At 37.8% G+C, this 20501-nt stretch overlaps 2 protein-coding genes across 11 annotated transcripts in view; both read left to right on the top strand.

Moving 5' to 3' along the window:
• EML5 (EMAP like 5) overlaps positions 1-20501 on the top strand; it is a 163405-nt gene that overhangs the window by 100690 nt on the left and 42214 nt on the right. For 8 of the 10 annotated variants that reach the window (XM_073895710.1, XM_073895709.1, XM_073895708.1 and 5 more), the window contains 2 exons: positions 18254-18406; positions 19123-19254. In XM_073895710.1, the coding sequence (XP_073751811.1) occupies positions 18254-18406; positions 19123-19254 (285 nt within the window). Of the gene's footprint in view, positions 1-1024; positions 1091-13384; positions 13554-18253; positions 18407-19122; positions 19255-20501 lie in introns of those variants that run through there. The other 2 variants (XM_073895716.1, XM_073895717.1) reach the window with 2 other exon arrangements.
• LOC112822114 (thymosin beta-4) lies at positions 15994-16571 on the top strand. Its single transcript, XM_025869501.2, has one exon. It carries the CDS (start codon positions 16055-16057, stop codon positions 16187-16189), a length of 135 nt encoding a protein of 44 aa, XP_025725286.1. The 5' UTR covers positions 15994-16054; the 3' UTR covers positions 16190-16571.

The raw sequence follows: 20501 nt of genomic DNA, 5'->3' as shown, positions 1-20501 counted from the left end.
AAAAAATACAAGAATACAAGAAGAAAACGGAAGCTAAATTTTCCACCCTTTGTGATTATGAAATATGTGTAATTCATAATTAGAAACTAAGAAAGAAGGTTTAATTTAAAAATAGGGTAGCAGAATTAAAGGGAGGACATTTTAGGGTGAAACAGAACTGAGCACATTTGTAGGAGTCAAATGAAGCTAGCCTATCAGTATAGAGAGATAAGGGGTTCCATTTTTGGAGCAAGGCAGATATTATTAACCTAGGGCAAATGAGGATGTACAGATAACTTCACATTTCTTAATAAGCTGGTAGGGAATGTTATTTTATAGCATGGAGGCATTGAAGGAGGAGCTCTTGTTGAAAAGGTTGAAAATTGTGACTATAAGAAATGAGATAGAATCAGCAGATGATGGAAAGGATTGTCAGGCCATAATAAAGGCCAAGTTGAACTTAGGTAACATGAATTTGTAATTTAGTTACTTTATTTCCATCTATTGACTTAAAAGTTAGAGTCTATTCTCTTCTTCTAGTGTTACTGTATTTAATATTTGTACTTAACTAAAAATCTAAAATCACAATCTCTAGAATAATTGAACCCTAGTCACTGCCCTGTCTCTCTCTCTCTCTCTCTCTCTCAGTTAGGAATGTCCAGCATTTTCATTCTTTGGTGGTTTTTTCTCCCTGAGAACTAGAGAAAATTACCAAATATTATTGCAGTGGTTCTATATTGAATTTTCCACGTGAAGGTTTACAGTAAGATCACAAAACCACAGTCATACCTTTGTCTACATAGGAAATCACGGTATCAAATATTCTTCACAAGGCCATAGGAAGTCCTTACCAATCAAATTTGGAACATATTTTTAAAACCTCTCAGATTTTCTTTTTTTAATTGAGGTATAATTGACATACAGCATATTAGTTTCAGGTGTACAACATAATGATCCAATATTTGTATATATTGTGAAATGATCACTACAGTAAATCTAGTTAACAATCGTTGCCATACATAGTCACAAAATGTTTTTTTTTAAGATTTTATTTTATTTATTTATTCATGAAAGAGAGAGAGAGAGAGAGAGAGGCAGAGGGAGAAGCAGGCTCCCAAGGAGCAGGGACCCCAATGCGGGACTCAATCCCAGGACCCTGGGATTATGACCTGAGCTGAAGGCAGACGCTTAACCATCTGAGCCACCCAGGCACCCAAAATGTTTTCTTTTTATGGTAACTTTTAAGATCTACTCTTTTAACAACTTTCAAATACACAATACAATATTATTAACTGTAGTCATCATGATGTACATTACATCCCCATGACTTACTCGTTTTATAACTGGAAGTCTGTACCTTTTGACTCCCTCACCCACTTTGCCCACCTGTCAGTAGCAACCACCAATCTGTTCTTTGTATCTATGAGCTTGTTTTTTGTTGTTTTGTGGGTTTTTTTTTTTAAGATTTTATTTATTTATTTGACAGCGAGAGAGAGAACACAAGCAGGGGGAGTGAGAGAGGGAGAAGCAGGGAGCCCGATGCGGGGCTTGATCCCAGGATCCTGGGATCATGACCTGAGCCGAAGGCAGATGCCTAACAACTGAGCCACCCAGGTGCCCCTGTTTTTGTTTTTGTTTTTTAGATTCCACATATCAATCAGATGGTATGGTATTTAGCAAGTTGTCATTCATTTTTATGAATGAATAATATTCCATTGTGTGTGTATGTTTACGCACCATTTCTTTATCCATTCTTCCATCATTGGGCACTTTGGTTGTTTCTCTATCTTAATTATCGTAAATAATGATGCAGTAAACATGGGAGTACATATATCTTTCTTTGAGTAAGTGTTTTCAGTTTCTTCAGGTAAGTACCCAGGAGTGGAATTAGTGCATCATATGGTAGTTCTATCTTTAATTTTTGAGAATTTGGGTTTTTTTTTTTAACCCCTCTTCAGTCGGATGTTATTATTTAATGCAGTCAGTGTTTACTTAGGTTTATCTATGCTTATACATTTCTTTGCTCATATTTTCTTCTTGTATCTCAGATATTTTTTCTTTTATCATTTTTTCCTAAAATATAGTCTTAGAAGGGGCCTGGGTGGCTCAGTCAGTTAAGCATCTGCCTTTGGCCCAGATCATGATCCCAGAGTCCTGGGATCGAGTCCCGCATCGGGCTCCCTGCTCAGCGGGGAGTCTGTTTCTCCCTCTCCTTCTGCCCCTGACTCATTCTCTCTCTCAAATAAATAAATAAAATCTTAAAAATAAAAAATATATACAGTTTTAGAGTTTCTTTAATAAAAACTTCTTTGTCTGAACCAGTGTCATTTCAAGTATAGGGTGGTAGGAGTGGTCTGTTGCAGCAGCAAAAGTATTTTATCATGGACATTGTAATTTTTTTTAAAGATTTATTTATTTTGAGAGAGAAAGAGTGTGTGCGCACATATACAAGCGGGGGGGGGGGCATAAGGAGAGGGAGAGAGAATCCTTAAGCAGACTCCCTGCTGAGTACAGAGCCTGATATAGGGGTCCATCCCAGGACCCTGAAATCATGACCTGAGCAGAAACCAGAAGTTGGCCACTTAACTGACTGAGCCACCCAGGCACCCCTGACATTGCAATTCTTAAAAAGCAAGTTTGTTTTTTGTTGTTGTTGATGTATAGTTCACACACAAGTTACATTAGTTACAGGTATACAACATAACAGTTCAACTTCTCTGTACATCATGCTGTGCTCACTACAGTGTACCTACCATTTGTCATTATACAACACTATTACAATACTATTGACTGTATTCCATATGCTTTCATCCCTGTGACTTATTAATTCCATAATTGGAAGGTTGTATCTCCCACTCTCCCTAAAAAGCAAACCGATTTTTATTAAGCTTTATTATTATTGTTTTAAAATTTTTGATAGATGGTGTTTTGCCACTCTGGGTGAATTATTACCACCTCCTTCCCTGCCTTTGGTATACTATTACTCTGATTATTTTTATTTTTTTACTCTCATTCTTTAATGCTAATTTAAGCTCTTCTGGAGTTCTGGTTGAGAGTTATTATTCCCCTCTTTTCCATTGTTCTCTTATTTTGTTTTGTAGTTCTGTACTTTAATAACATTATGCATGTGCTTCATTTTTTACTTATTCTATTTAGGATTTGTTGTGCTTCCTGAATTTGTGGATTTATGTCTTGCATCAGACCTGAAAAATTATCTTCCAGTATTATTGGCTGCTCCTAGGAATAGATCTTTGTATTAGGTTATGGAGAAAACACATAATTCTGTGTGTTTGTTTTTAAATAGTCTTCACTTTTATTTTTGTCACCATTGATTCAAAAGGAAAATAGGTGAGGGGAACCCTCTTGCACTGTTGGTGGGAATGCAAACTGGTGGAGCCACTGTGGAAAGCAGTATGGAGGTTCCTCAGAAAGTAAAAAATAGAACTACTTTATGATGCAGCAATTACATTACTAGGTATTTACCCAAAGAATACAAAAACCCTAATTCAAAGGGACACATGCACCCCAAAGTTTATAGCAGCATTATCAACAATAGCCAAATTATAGCTGAAGTGTCTATCGACTAATGAATGGATAAAGAAGATGTGGCATATATATATATATATATATATATACACACACACACAATGGAATATTACTCAGCCATAGAAAAAAAGAATGAAATCTTGCCATTTGCAACAACATGGATGGACCTGGGGTGTATTATGATAAGTGAAATAAGTCAGTCAGAAAGATAAATACCATATGATTCCACTCACATGTGGAATTTAAGAAACAAATGAGCAAAGGGAAATAGAAAGAGACAAACCGAGAAACAGGCTCTTAACTATAGAGAACAAACTGATGAAGGATGGAGGATCCAGAATGGAGGTGGGTGGGGGGAATGGGTTAAATAGGTGATGAGGATTAAGGAGGGCACTTGTGATGAGCACCGGATGTTGTATGTAAGTGTTGAATCGCCATATTGTACACCTGAAACTAATATTACCCTGTTAACTGAAATTTAAATAAAAACCTTTAAAAAAAGGAAAATAGGTGGATTTTCTTAACTTTAAAAGGTTATGTGTGGTTTTATACTGGTTGAGTTAATTACAAAATTACTGAAGTCCTAATGGTTTAAAAATTATGAAATAGTTATCTCCTTCAAACATTCAGTAAGCAAATACTATTTTCTTCAGCAAATGAGTACATAACTTTTATGATGCTGAGGCTTAACATTTTATAAAAGTAAGTCATAGGGGCACCTGGTTGGCTCAGTTAAGCATCCGACTCTTGATTTCAGCTCAGGTCATGATCTCAGGGTCCTGGGGTGAGCCCCGTGTCAGGCTTCATGCTCAGCGGGGAGTCTGCTTGAGGATGCTCTCTCCCTCTCCTCTGGCCCCTCCCCTTGCTTACTCACACACTCTCTCTCTCTAAAATAAATAAATCTTAAAAAAAAGAGTCATTATAGTTAATGTAGATTGTCCTATGAGAATTTTGCCAAACAAGTAATTTCATTTATAGTAACAAGTTCTAGAATAACCAGAAATATAAGTATGTAACATGAATTAATGTCTATGATGTTAATATCTATAAAGCAAGCATTTTCTTTTTAAGATTTTATTATTTGAGAGAGAAAGAGAGAGCATGAGAGGTGGGTAGGTCAGAGAGAGAAGCAGGCTCCCCGCTGAGCAGGGAGCCCAATGTGGAACTCGATCCTGGGACTCCAGGATCATGACCTGAGCTGAAGGCAGTCGCTTAACCAACTGAGCCACCCAGGTGCCCAAGCAGGTATTTTCTAAATATTGCTAACCTCTCACACTTTTATGTAATGATGTGTTAGAAGTTTCTGTTAGAAACTTGTACTCCCTGGCTTTAGCTTTTAATTATAATCAAACCCCATTTTTTTTCTCCCTACCCCTTCCTCAACTCTAGTAACCATCAGTCTATTCTTTGTATCTACGAGCTTGGGTTTTTGTTTTGTTTTAGATTCCACATATAAAAGAGATCATATAGTATTTGTCTGTCTCTGACTTACTTCACTTAGCTGATACCCTTGAGGTCCATCCATGTTGTCAGAAATGGCAGGATTTCATTTGTTTTTATGGTTGAATTAAATTCCATTGTATACCATAATTTCTTTATCCTTTCATCCATCAATGGACATTTAGGTTATTACATATCCTTGCTATTTAAAATAATGCAGCAGTGAACATGGGAATGAATATATCCTTCAAATTATTGTTTTCATTTTTTTCAGATAAATTCCCAGGAGTGGAATTGCTGGATTATATGGTAGTTCTATTTTTAATTTTGGGGGGAACATCCTTACTGTTTTTTGTACTGGCTGTACCAGTTTACATTCCCACAGCAGTGCATGAGGGTTCTGTTTTCCCCACATTCTTGCCAACACTTATTTTTTGTCTTTTTGATAATAACCATTCTAATAGGTATGAGGTCTATCTTACTGTGGTTTTGATTTGCGTTTCCCAGATGATTAATGATGTTGAGCATCTTTTCATGTACCTGTTGGCCATCTGTATGTCTTCTTTGGACAAGTATCTATTCAGATCTTCTGCCCATTTTTTAATTGGATTGTTTGTTTTTTCACTGTTGAGTTGTAGGAGTTCCTTATGTATTTTGAATAATAGCCCCCACTCAGATATATGATCTGCAGCTATTTTCTCCCGTTGGGTAGATTGTGTTTTCGTTGATTTCCTTTGCTGTGCAGAAACTTTTTAGCTTGATGTCCCACTTGTTGATTTTTGCTTTTGTTGTGTTTGATTTTGGTGTTAGGTTTTTAAAAATCAGCAAGACCTATGTCAAGAAGCATATTACTGCCTGTGTTTTCTTCTAGGAGTCTTATGGTTTCAGGTCTTACATTTCTTTCAGGTTAATTTTTGTGAATGGTGTAAGATAGTGGTCCAGTTTCATTCTTTTGCATGTGCCTGCCAGTTTTCCTAACACCATTTATTGAAGAAACCATCCTTTCTCCATTGTATAATCTTGGCTTCTTTGTCTTAAATTATTTGACCATATATGTATGGGTTCATTTCTGGGCTTTGTATTCATTTCCATTGATCTATGTGTCTGTTTCTATGCCAATACCATACTGTTTTAGTTACTGTAGCTTTATAATATAGTTTGAAATCAGAGCTTGTGCTGCCTCCAGCTTTGTTCTTTCTCAAAAATTGCTTTGGCTACTCAGGGTCTTTCGTGGTTCCATACAAATTTTAGGAGTGTTCTATTTCTGTGAAAAATACCATTGGAATTTTTTAACTAGACTCCATGCCCAGCATGGTGCTTGAACTCACTACCCTGAGATTAAGAGTCACATACTCTACCAGCTGAGCCAGCCAGATACCTCAATACCATTGGAATTTTGATAGGGATTGCATTGAATCTATATGTTGCTTAGGGTGAAATAGACATTTTAACAGTATTAATTCCTCCAATCAGTGAGCACAGAATATCTTTTTGTTTATTTTGTTGTCTTTAATTTCATTAATGTTTTAATAGGTTTCAACATATAGGTCTTTCACCTCCCTGGTTAAATTTATTCCTAGGTGTTTTTTTTTTTTTTTAACACAATTATAAATGGGATTGTTTTCTTAATTTCTCTTTCTCAGAGTTTGTTATTATGAAGAAATGCAACAGATTTTTGTGTATTGATTTTGTAGTCTGCAACTTTACTGAATTTTATTCTGACAGTTTTTGATGGAGTCATAGGGTTTTCTATATATGATGTGTCATCTGCAAATAGTGAGAGTTTTACTTTCTTTGTAATTTGGATGCCTTTTCTTTTTCTTCTCCCCCCCCCACCCCACCCCCAATTGCTCTGGCTAGGACTTCTAACACTATGTTGAATAAAAGTGGCAAGAGTAGACATCCTTGTCTTGTTCCTGATCTTAGAGGAAAACATTTCAGCCTTTCACCATTGAGTATGATGTTAGCTGTGGGCTTGTCATATGTGGCCTTTATTATGTTGAGGTAGCCTTCTTCTATACCCACTTTGTTGAGAGTTTTTATTAAGAACAGATGTTTAATTTTGTCAGATGCCTTTCTGCATCTAATGAGATCATGAATTTTATCTTTTTTTTTTTTTTCTTTTGAAAGAGTGAGGGGGCAGGGGCAGAAGGAGAGGGAGAGAGAGGGAGAGAGAATCTTAAACAGGCTCCATGCTCATCATGGAGCCTGGCATGGGGCTTGAGCTCACAACCCAGAAATCATGACCTCAGCTGAAATCAAGAATTGGATGGTTAACTGACTGAGCCACCCAGGGACCCCTGTCCTTCATTTTGCTAATGGTAGTGTATCACATTGACTAATGTGTATATGTTGAACCATCCTTGTATCCCTGGAATAAATCCCACTTGATCATGCTGTATGATCCTTTTAATGTATTAATGAATTTAGTTTGCTAATACTTTGTTGAGGATTTTTGCATCTGTGTTCATCAAAGATATTGACCTGTGATTTTCCTTTTTTCTGGCATCTTGTCTGATTTTGGTATTAAGGTAATGTTGGCCTTGTAAAATATGTTTGGAAAAGTTCCTCCCTCTTTTGTTTTTCGGAAGAGTTTGAGCAGGATTGCTATTAATTCTTCTTTAGGTACTTGGTAGAATTCACTGGTGAAGCCATCTGCTCCTGAACTTTTATTCATTAGGAGATTTTTGATTACTGACTTAATCTCCTTGCTAGTAACCATTCTGTTCAGATTTTCTATTTCATCATGATTTAGTCTTGGCAGGTTGTATGTTTTTAGGAATTTATTCATTTCTTCTGGGTTGTCCAAATGTTGGCAAATACTTGTTCAAGGTAGTCTTTTACGATCCTTTGTATTCTGTGGTATTGGTTGTAACATCTCCTCTTTCACTTCTGATTTTGAGTCCTCTCTTTTTTCTTGGTGAGTCTAGCTAAAGATTTGTCAATTTTATTTGTCTTCTCAAAGAACCAGCTCTTAGTTTCATTGATTTTTCTATTGTCTTTTTAGTCTCTATTTCATTTATTTCTGTTCTAATCTTTATTTCCTTTCTTCTACTAACTTGGCCTTCAGTTCTTTTTTTTTTTCTCTCTCTAGCTCTTTGAGGTGTAAAGTTAGATTGTTTAGTTCAGATTTTTTTTTTGTTTCTTAAGGTAGGCATTTATCACTAACAGTTCCTCTTAGAACTGTTTTATTCTATCTCATAAATTTTGGTAAGTTACATTTTCATTTTTGTTTGTCTCAGTATTTTTACTTTATTAGGTCATGTTAATCACCATACATTACATCATTAGTTTTTGATGTAGTGTTCCATGATTCATTGTTTGTGTATAACACCCTGTGCTCCATTCAGTAGTGCCCTCTTTAATACCCATCTCAGTATTTTTTTGATTTCTCTTTTAAGTTCTTCCTTGACCCATTGGTTGTTTAGTAGCATGTTCTTTAATCTCCATGTATTTGTGAATTTTCCAGGTTTCTTCATGTAATTAATTTCTGGTTTCATACTGTTGTAGTTGGAATAGATGCTTGATATGATTTTAGTCCTCTTAAATTTATTAATACTTGTTTTGTGACCTAACATTGATCTATCTTGGAAAATGTTCCATGTGTACTTGAGAAGAATGTGTATTCTCTTGTTTTTGAATGGATCTTCTGTAAATATCTGTTAATCCCATCTGGTGTAACATGCCATTTAAGGCCAGTGTTTCCTTACTAATTTTCTGTCTAGATGATCTATCCATTGATGTGAATGGGGTATTAAAGACCCCTACTCTTATTGTATTGCTGTCTACTTCTCCCTTTAGTTCTGTTAATATTTGCTTTATGTGTTTAGGTTCTCTTCTGTTGTGTACATAAATATTAACAAATGTTACCTCCTTTTGTTGCATTGACCCCTTTATCATTATGTATTGACCTTCTTGTCTCTTATTACAGTCTTTATTTTAAAGTCTGTTTTGTCTGATAAAAGTATAGCTGCCCAGATTTCTTTTGGTTTCCATTTTCCTACAATATCTTTTTTCATACCTGTACTTTTGTGTGTGACCTTACTTCTATAGTATGTTTCTTGGTTTGCCTCTCTCTCTTTATTTCCCTTTGCTTATTTGTTTTGTTTCTTAAATTCCACATGTGAATGAAATCAGATGGTATTTTTCTTTGACTTATTTCACTTAGCATAATACTCTCTAGCTCCATCCATGTTATTGCAAATGGCAAGATTTCATTCTTTTTGATGGCTGAATAATTAGCAGCTCTTTCTCTTTCACATCTGCTGTGTAACCTACCTGTTAGGTATTTGATTTTGAGAATTGACCTTAGATTTTTTTTTATAACATATCATTCCTGTTTATGTTTTAGCTTTCCTCTCTTATGTCTTTAATCTTTACCTATCAGTTAAAGAATATAAAATCTAGTTATCTGACATCCTTTGGGATCTGAGTATGCTGTTTTTTCTTTCTGCTGTTTAGGGGTTATTTTTCTGCTGACTCCCTCCTGGCATGCCATTTTCTTTTGTGCTTAAAAATTTGGATTGTAAGTTTATGTTTAATTGGGCTTTCTTTACCTGTAGGGATTCTCCGAGGTCTGGATCAAAGGTGTTCTTCCAGAGTGATTTTGTTTCCTTCTCCCAGGTGCCTAAGTTGCTACCATCGAGAACTACTAAGGATTTCTTGAACTAGGATTGCATAAATCCTGTAATTAGCATAGCTTGAAATCTAGGATTTGTATAAGCCACCCTACATTTGTGAGTCCTCAAGTATGATTTTTTCCCCCTCTATCTAGAACCCAGGGAGCATACACAAGTCTATTTCCTGATGTCTTTCTTTACTCCCAGGCATAATTTTAAAAGTCTACTCTTGGGCGCCTGGGTGGCTCAGTTGGTTAAGCGACTGCCTTCGGCTCAGGTCATGATCCTGGAGTCCCGGGATCGAGTCCCGCATCGGACTCCCTGCTCAGCAGGGAGTCTGCTTCTCCCTCTGACCCTCTGACCCTCCTCCCTCTCGTGCTCTCTATCTCTCACTCTCTCTCTCAAAAAAAAAAAAAAAAGTCTACTCTTAAAAAAGTGTACTCTTCCCTTGAGATATGATTGTAATACTTAATAAAAGGACAATACAGGGACGCCTGGGTGGCTCAGTTGGTTAAGCATCTGCATTCGGCTCAGGTCATGATCCCGGGGTCCTGGGATCGAGCCCCGTGTCAGGCTCCCTGCTTGGCAGGAAGTCTGCTTCTCCCTCTCCCACTCCCCCTGTTTGTGTTCCCTCTCTTGCTGTGTCTCTCTCTGTCAAATAAATAAAATCTTTAAAAAAAAAAAAAGACTAAATTGTAAAGTTAACCACCAACAAACTTGTATAAAATATTTTTTAAGGGGTACCTGGGTGGCTCAGTTGTTAAGCGTCTGCCTTCAGCTCAGGTCATGATCCCAGGGTCCTGGGATCGGGCTCCCTGCTCAGAGGGAAGCCTGCTTCTCCCTCTCCCATTCCCCCTGCTTGTGTTCCCTCTCTTGCTGTGTTTCTCTCTGTCAAGTGAATAAATAAAATCTTCAAAAAAATATTTTTAAAAAAAGATGTAAATAGTTTATGTATACACATAATAAGCATTTATGTATAGTCCCTGTTTCCATAACTGGTTATGGGCTGTGGTTGATATCTCTGACTTCCCTTTTCTATTACCCATTTCATATTTTCTTTGTCCTTTTTTTTTTTTTAAGATTTTATTTATTTGACAGAGAGAGACACAGCGAAAGAGGGAACACAAGCAGAGGGAGTGGGAGAGGGAGAAGCAGGCTTCCCGCGGAGCAGGGAGTCCAATGCGGGGCTCGATCCCAGGACCCTGGGATCATGACCTGAGCCGAAGGCAGATGCTTAATGACTGAGCCACTCAGGGGCCCCTGTCCTTTTTTTTTTTTTTTTAAGATTTTATTTATTTATTTGACAGCGAGAGCTGGAACACAAGCAGGGGGAGTGGGAGAGGGAGAAGCAGACTCCCCACTGAGCAGGAAGCCCAATGTGGGGCTTGATCCCAGGACTCTGGGACCATGACCTGAGCCGAAGGCAGATGCTTAACGACTGAGGCACCCAGGCACCCCAATATTTTCTTTGTCCTTAGCCAGAACCTCAGGTGGTTGGAGTTATTTGGCTCATGGGGTAACCCAAACCTTTATTGCTAAATAATATGAAATCTCAGTATCTCTACCTGTTTTTTTTTCCTGTTTGCTGTTCCATTAAGTTTTACCATTGGTTATGGAAGACTAGAAATGTCCCAGTGAGTCCCCCTGGGTTCCAGATATAGTCCCCTTTGCTCTCAGTGTGTAGTAATAACTCTGCAATTGGGATCAATTACTCCCCCTGGAAGAGTAACAGCCCCTTTGTTTGCTTGTTGTTTCACTGGCATAAGGAACCCAACATGACCAGGTGGCAGTCTCACCTTCTAATTCAGAGGAAGCATTCTGTCCCCTGGTGAAAGAATTCTCCCTGCTCTTGGGAGATAAGACTTTAAATCAGCAGAGCTCAGAGTTGCCAGGATGCAAAACAAAATTGTGCAAGTTCGTTATTAGATTGAATGGTGAGAAGAGTCACTCCCACTTCTACTTCTTGATTTCTAGACCCATGTAATCTGGCTATGAGGTTGACAGCACCATGTAATGGTCTGTGATTCAAAGGATATATTGCATCCTGCAAGACAAAATCCCAGTCTTTGACGGTATTGTTTCCCAGATGGTGCCATAAATTAGTTTTCAGTAAGCCATTCCACTGTTAATTAATTGTTCTGTTAGTAGCTTTCTCTGAGTAGTGGGAGTTGGGATAAAACTAGTTAATTCCATGGGTATGAGTCTAATGCTGGACATATTTTGCTATAGGTTCCTTGATCAGAAGCATGAATTTGGTGATGGTGGAAAAGGCATCCCATGTGTCCGTGGATGGTGGTGCTAGCAGAATCATAATGGTCAAGGAAGGCAAATCCAGAATTCATGTCTATTCTAGTAAAGATGAATCTTTGCCTCCTCCATAATGGAAGAGGTCCAATATAATCAGCTTGCTACCAGCTGGCTGGTTGGTCTCCCCGGGGAATGGTGTTATATCAAGTTCACTTGGTCTCTACTGTTAGCAGATTAGACACTCAGTGGTAGTGGTAGCAAGATAACGTTGGAAAAGAGAGTCCATGTTTTCTAAGTCAAGCATAAACACTGTCCTTGCCTCCACAGGCCCACTGAGTAAGTGCTAGCTGGCTAGAAGAAGACGCTTCTCTGAGATCCACAGAGCATAGTGTTTTGTCCTCCTGTTTGTTGAGAGTCTCCTCTGTAGTGGACACTTTTTGTTTGGCATTCCATAGGACACAAAAATCTTCACATCCTTTGCCCTTCCTGAAAGTTTCATTTTCCAGATTTCCTTGTCTCTAATCTTCTAATCCTGAAAGAATCCAATCCTCAACTGATCATCCAAATAGTTAACAGATGCTAATGAGTCAGTGTAAATCTGTCCATCTGGTCATCTCTCACCACAAAAGTGGAAAACCAAATGTACTACTGCTTGAAGTGCTGCCCATTGTGAAATTTTACCTTTACTGCTATCCTTCAGGGTCACCCCTGAGTGGGGCTATAGTGATTTCAGGTGGATACCAACATATACTGTATAGGAACATCTGAAAATCTGGCTCAAGTTTTTTCTTCCTCAGCCAGCTGATCGTTAATGAATACCCATGAGGCCATAGGTATAGATTGAGAGAGAGAAGAGGTATCGTAGCAGGGATTATTGCTGGATTCTGAGCCACTTGTTCATGCAAATTACTTCTGACTTCCAGATCTGTGGAAGACTGGTCTTTTATATACCATTTCCATTTGATCATAGATTGCTGCTTAGGACACATAGTCACCTGATATCCTATAGTTAGGCATTTACTCTCTACCAAGGCCTAGTAGCAAGGCCAAAACACCTTCTCAAAGAGAAAATAGGTATCTGTAAAGGAGGGTATGGTATTTTCTCCCAAATCTAAGAGATCTGCAGTACAATTCTCCTTCAGTAGCTTTCCATAGGCTTCATATAGCATCCCTGTTTACCACAGACACTTTGAGTATCATTGAGTTTGCTAGATTATAAGGCCCAAGTGGAAGATCAGCTTGCCTCCTCTTGTTCTAGTCCCTTGGAAGCCTTTTAAGTGACTTGATAAATGGGTTGAAGCAGCTCACTCAAATGTGTAGGCTTCCAAAAGGCATTACAGGCATTTTACTCCTTTTGTTTGTGATAGGTTTTGGAAGGTGTAGCAGCCTTTCACCTTAAAGGGAGTATCTTGACGTATTCCATATCATTGGATCCCCAGAAGCTTCACTGAAGTGGCAGGTCCTTTAATTTTTGTGGTAATTATCTTCCACTCTCTTGATTCACTTATGTCTTACTAAGACATCTAAAGTACTTGTTGCTTCCTGCTCCCCAGATCCATTCTGCATAATGTCATCAATGTAGTGGACCATTGAGATGTTTTGTGGAATGTCAAGATGATCAGGATCTCTGTGGACTATACTATGGCCAAAAAAAACAAAAAAAAACAAAAAACAGGCGAGTTGAATAGCCCTGAGGCAAGGCTTTGAAGGTGTGCACAGATACAAGCCAGGTAAAAGCAGACTACTCTGGTGGTCCTTACAGATTGGGGGTGGAGAAAAAAAGCTTTAACCAGGGCAATAACTGCATGCAAAATGTTAAGGGCTATGTATGTTTGTGCTGGTAAAGATTTGAAAGAGTAGCTTCAGTTAGCATTGCTACCTGATTAAATTTATTATCCATAGTATCTAAAATTCATCTTAGGGGTGCCTGGATAGCTCAGTTGGTTAAGCATTCAACTCTTGATCTCAGCTCAGGTCATGATCTCAGGGTCCTGCGATTGAGCCCCAAATCGGGCTCCACACTCAGCAGGGAGTCTGCTTCTCTTCTTCTCCCTCTGCCCCAGAGAAAGAAAGAAAGAGAAAGTGCTAGCTCTCTCTCTCTCTCTCTCTCTCCCTCTCTCTCTCCCTCTCTCTCTCCCTCTCCCTCTCTCTCTCTCTCTCTGTCTCTGTCTCTAAAATAAATCTTTAAAAAAATTAAAATAAAATCCATCTTATTTCACATAGACCAAACAGTCAAGTTTAAATGTAATAGGTGTTTTCACCAGTGCATATTTTCAGTCTTTGGTAATGTCACTAATTTTTGCAGTTCTCAGGCTTGCAGTTTTGCATCTAATCTTGAGAGAGCAATTTCCAGGGGTTTGCACTTATTTCTTCCTGTTTTAATGACCCTTATCCCGTGGATCACAGAGCCAATCTAGTGGATTCTACAAGTTGCCAAGTGTATCTGTTACAATTCAGGAATTGGATGGAATCCACAGAATTAGTGTTAGTTCAGAGCCCCTGTTTACTAATTCCTGAACATTTGAGTATTTCCTTTTCTTCAGTTGAGTCATTTGTGACCACTGATTGTTGGAGAAAGATTTACTTAATATACTGTGGCATTGCTACAGGGTCCCTCTCAATGGGACTTAGCCTTCCCTTTAATCAAGGGACTCTGAGTATATGAATTGGCTCAGGTCTGAAAACAGGCTGAGAATCTATGAGTTTCCATTATGGTAATTGAAGTCAGGTTTTTTTAGCCTCCAGGTCTGGAGTTTTTTCTGTTATATAGATCAAACACTAATCTGGTAGCCTACTCATCTATTTAATTCCTGCAGACACCATGATTGATTAGTCACCAACAGAAATCTCCACAGGCCAAAACATTCTGATTATTAGGACATTCCTGCTGCCCTTTTTGGTAAAAGAATCTGCTCTTTTAAGTGCTGCTACTTGGCTTCTGCTTTTCCTAGATGATCCCTATTGAATCAGGGAGCGCATATTAATGGAAACATCTCCTTTTCCTGCTCTACGTAGGACATCACAGAGCTTTTCAAAGATGTAGATGTTGCCCTTAATGTATTTCTCAATGCTTTTGTAAAGGGACTGTTTTCTAGACTTTGGGGGGCACTATAGTTGGTGGGCAAGTGTACAGGTTGCATATGAGAAATCTACTTCAATATTCTTACCTCCCTAAGCTTTTGGATTCCTTCCTCTATATCAGAGGTCAGCAAATCCAGCCCTCCTCCTGATTATGTAAATAATATTTTATTGGGACACAGCCATGACCATTCATTTATGTATTGTCTAGGTCTGCTTTTGTACTACAGTAGCAGAGTTGAGTAGTAGTGACAGAGACCATATGGCCTGCAACGCTGAAAATATTTACTTCTCTGGTCCTTTAAGAAAAGGTTTATTGCCGATCTCTGCCCTAGAGCATGCTGAGATTTGATCCAAGTTAGGGGTCTAGTGACAGCAGAGAAGTGGTTATGATAGTTCTTCAGAAGGCTAAACATCCCCTGCAAGGCATCTATCCCAGAAGATCAGTCTTCCAAGGCACAGGAGAGCAAACTTGGCACTGGCCATGAGACTCAGAATAAACACAGAAGTTCCAAGATTTTCAGTTTTGTCTGAATCTAACCAGATGCTCCCATTCCACAGTTCAGAGTTCCTTCCTTCCCAGTCAGTGCCCCATCACATAAGAAACTTGGTGAAACTGGGAATTCAGCTGACATTGTAAATTTGCAACCTACACAATTAAATTTCGTGTTTGTTTTTAGCAACATCAGCCCATGGTCTCTAGTCAGACCATGACTCGTGCTGAGAGTTTAAGGATCTGAGTTTGTTACTTCTTTCTGTTAAATGTTCCATGCACTCAGTGGAATCTTGCACAGCATAGTCCTTGCAGTTATCATTCTTTTTGTGATGGTCAAAGGCAGCAGCCTCTTGGACTCTGAGGGCATTTTACTTCAGTTAACTGCAGGAGATAACTTGATTGTTATGCCCATACATATACCCTGGATTACTAACATCCCATTTCCCGTTGGCAAGGGCTCAGCACTGTGCTTAAACCCAAAGCATGACTCAGCCAATTCCAAAAATCCCATCTTTAATGATCTGTCTCCTGTGACTACTTCAGTACCAATTCTGTACCAATCAAGAAACAGAAACGACCATTCGGCGGCGGCCACTGAGCAGATCGGACGTCACTTGAACGCGCAGCTCGCTCCGCTTCCTCTGCAACCATGTCTGACAAACCCGATATGGCTGAGATTGAGAAATTCGATAAGTCGAAATTGAAGAAGACAGAAACTCAAGAGAAAAATCCACTACCTTCAAAAGAAACGATTGAACAGGAGAAGCAAGCCGGCGAATCATAGTGAGGCGCGCGCCGCCAATATGCACTGTACATTCCACAAGCATTGCCTTCTTATTTTACTTCTTTTAGCTGTTTAACTTTGTAAGATGCAAAGAGGTTGGATCAAGCTTAAATGACTGTGCTGCCCCTTTTCACATCAGAGAATCTGAACTACTGACCAGGAACCCCAAGCCTCCTTTCCATCTGCCTGTCTGGCTGGCAGGGAGGAAAATAACGTATGCTCATGAAGGAAGAAGCTGGGTGGGACGACCAGTAACATTAAGTTGGTCCAAGGTATCTGGCAGGCTGTACAATGCAGTTTAATCAGAGTGCCATTTTTTTCTTCGTATGATTTTAATTATTGGAATGCACAATTTTTTAATACGCAAATAAAAAGTTTAAAATGTGGAAAAAAAAAAAAAGAAACAGAAACGACCTTAGTAAGTGGAATAGGGAAAATTTAATACTGAATAAGTGTTGTTAACCAATAAAAGGTGATTAAGTACTAGAAGGGGTAAAGAGGATTCTAAGGAGTATAGAAGCAAACTGAAGAAAGCAGCTGCCACCTGTAGGTTGGTGGGTGCTGATTAAGGAAGGACCCCTTCCTGTTTCTCCGGCTGAGATTCAGATCTCTTTGGAGAGATGTGGGTGCCGTAGAAAAGAAACTTGCCAGAGGGCTAGTCTAGGAAATCTTTTGCTATGGTGGCAGAAAAAAATCTTCCCATCCCAGCCCCAGCCCCCATACCTACCCTTGCCCTGTTGTTAACCTGATCTCCCAGTTCCAGCACACCAGGAGAAAGAAAAATCCCTTCCTTCTTCTTTGGCCTTGCAAGGACCTTCCAGTACCCTCTACTGGACAAAATCAAAGTAGCTGGAAAAGGAAAAATGTCTATAGGGCCTAGCTCTAGTATCACGTAGCCCAAAAGAAAAGGGTGAATTTGGAGCTGAGAGGCAATAAATTAATAACAAGCTTTTATCCAGCTCATGACTGTGACTACTGTCTGTATGCTACTGTCTCCCATATTTATATCTCTAGTCTAGTCTTCTCCCTTGAGCTCCAGAGAAGTGTAATTATACCAAACTGCCTTCTTGATGTCTTCACTTGAATTTCTCATAGGTATCCTTAACTTTATGGGTACAAAACTGAACACTTGGACCTCCTCTAGTTTTTTCCGTCTTGGTAAATGACATCACCATTCAAAACAAATATCCTTGATTTTATCTTTTTCTCCTATGCTCCTCCCATTAGTCAGAGTCCTGCCAGCTCTATCTTTAGAATATCCAAATCCTAACCTTTCTCATCACCTCCACTCCAGCTACCCTGCTCCATGTTGCCATCATCTCTTAAATATCAGAAGTACTTCCAGATATAATTAAAAGATAAATAAATGACTTGTTCTCAATTCATTCTTTAACTTTTCATTCTGTGACAGCTGTACCCCATCCCTCCCTCTCCAAATTTTATGCAAGACACCAAAAGTCTTAGGGCTTTTGAATATGTCTGCCATATCCCTTGCTGTCAGGACAAGCCCATTTTTGTTTATTTCCCAATACATATTAACCCTTATTTTTTAAAATGAATAATATTAGCATCATTATTTCTTCATGCATGGTTAGATCTTTCATGCATGGATAGATCTTCCTAGGTTTAATAATTATCTATTTCATATTTTTTTCAAATTTGAAAGCATTTTTATAAAAATGGACTTATTCCTTACATTTCTGATTTGTTGAATAGAAACTACAGAGGTAGCAACCTCCCACTAAAAAACATTTCCACATGTCATTGGCTTTTTATATTAAAATCTCTCATTCTTTTTCATCAACTTAATTTTTTACGTTTTTAAACATTAGTACTTTTGTTACATGCGGAAGAGGGAGATGGTTTGTATTAATTATTGCTTAGAATTTCATACCACTGATTTCAGTAGAAAACTTTGTTGCCTGCATCCCTTGACTGCTTTTGAATATTGATTTGAGGCCATAATGAATACAGGAATTCTCTTTGAAATTAAAGGTTCCTTAAGCACATAATTTTTTTAAATAGAAGAAAATTGCCTGATACATACTCTCTATCTCTTTTTAGGTGGGAGATGTTGCTGTTTTTCTCCTGATGGTAAAGCTTTAGCTGTAGGTCTGAATGATGGAAGTTTCTTAATGGCAAATGCAGATACTCTAGAGGATCTTGTGTCTTTTCACCACAGAAAAGATATTATTTCAGATATTCGATTTTCACCAGGTAAGGTATCATTGAAATCATATTTGATTATTAACTTGGGTTGGCCATGGGCAAATATATCAATATGTAATTTTTATTAACCATTATTTTATCTTGGAATTTTAATTTTTTGACAGAAAAGACATTATGGTAAAAGGTAAAATTCCTGTATTAGATCAGTGGCAAAATATCCAGCTTAATACCAATTCTGTCACTAAATAAATAGGCTCAAGCCAAGGAACTATTCTGAGTTTCAGTTTCCTCATTTCTAACATAGAAGGATTGGGTGACTGTCTTCATTATATTTTTAATACTTTTGAAATTTTGCACTAATTTTGCTTTAGCAATTTCCATGTATTATCTCTGAAGAAACCCACTGTAATGTGGGAAGTACTAACATTAAGGCAAAATGTACTTATGTTGGTTTACTTCCATTTTCTCTAAATTTAGAGGGCTTTTTAAAAAACTTTTTTTAGTTAAACACAAACTGTATTATATGATATATAATTTTTGGCCTTTTCTTTCCATTGAACTGTCTCACTACACTAAAGAAAACATTTTGTTAATCATAATATGCTTGAAAAAATACAGATTATCACTTGATACAGGTTTTGTTATAATTTACAAAACACCTAAGAGTTCCTCAAAAAAAATGTTAAGAAAATTAACTCTAGTTGTAGAATGTAAAAAATATTTCTAAAGATAGAAAATCTCAAGCAAATATGTTTCTGTTACAGGTTCTGGGAAATACCTTGCGGTAGCATCCCATGACAGTTTTATAGATATATACAATGTGATGAGTAGTAAACGAGTAGGAATATGCAAAGGCGCTACCAGTTACATAACCCATGTTGATTGGGATATTAGAGGTAAGAATTTAAATAACCTATTTGGTAAAAGTTCCATTTGATTTAGTATAGCTATTTTAGAGAAACAGTGATTCAGCAGATGAGTTCAGAATCATTGTGAGAAACATTTGCAAAATTACTTTCCACTGCTTTATTTCACATCTGAAGGTGAATGCTGTGAGTTTAGATTTTTCAATACTTCCAGTATAATTCAAGAGATAGTACAGTAAGTGACAAATTCTTTAATTTGTAAAGTAAATTAAATATTATGTAAGAAAGTTTTTTAGTCATTTGTTCTGGCTCTTGTCAGATAAGCTTAGTATAAATAATACTTGAAAATTTGGAAAATAGATACATTAATGAGGATTTTAATGTCCTTTCCCCATCATTCAATAAAATGTATTTCTTAAAAATAATCACAATTGTATAACATACAGAATTTAATGAGTGTCTTTGTTTTTTTCAGTAGCGGCATTGCACATGGCAGTGTTTAATAATTTGGATAAATGCTAAATATTTTAAATGCTCTATATTTTAGTTTTGTTTCATGTATTCATTTACATAAATCTAGTGTTGTTAAAGTTTTTCCAAACATAATTAAACAAAAAGCTTTTTTAAAAAATCCTCAAATTTATTTCTAAGGTTTTTTGTATGCGTAACAACAGAAATAGTTTTTATGTATATATATATATATACACAAAATTAAACCATTTATGAATTACTTATGTGGTTGACTGTGAGGAAGATGGCTTTTACGTTTAAGCTTAATTTTTCCCATAAAAGTTAAACATTCTACTTCTGGGGAAGATGGCAGAGTAGGAGGGTGCTAGACTCACCTTGTCTCAGATAAAACTAACACCCACATCAGTGTAAATAACCCAGAAAATGACCTGAAGCCTGGCAGAACAGATTCTCCACAGCTAAACGTAGAGAAGAGGCCACATGAAGAGGATAGGAAGGATAGAGATGCACTTGGGAGCTAAATGGATTCACAGGACGGTCTGCAGGAGGGAGGAGGGACACTGCGGGCATGGAGAGGGGAAAGAAACAGTCACGGTGGGAAGCCCACAGGGAAAAGATAAAACAGTTGGCTTTGAAAACCAGAGGGGTCGAATTCCACAAGTTCTTACACTTAGTTCTAGGCATATGCCTAGAACTTTAAAAATCAGGCAGTTTGGCTCTGGGAGAGCCAGGAGAGTGAGAGGAAACTGAGTCTCCACCCTTAAAGACACAGCATAACAAACAGCCCTGGAAGCAACAGTTTGGAA

The sequence above is a fragment of the Callorhinus ursinus genome, unplaced genomic scaffold (genome assembly GCF_003265705.2).
Source record: "Callorhinus ursinus isolate GAN/ISIS: 27379988/994484 unplaced genomic scaffold, GSC_fseal_2.0 scaffold8, whole genome shotgun sequence".
Lineage (NCBI taxonomy): Eukaryota > Metazoa > Chordata > Mammalia > Carnivora > Otariidae > Callorhinus > Callorhinus ursinus.
Note: the sequence above shows the minus strand (reverse complement) of the source record. Positions and strands in the feature narration are given on the sequence as shown.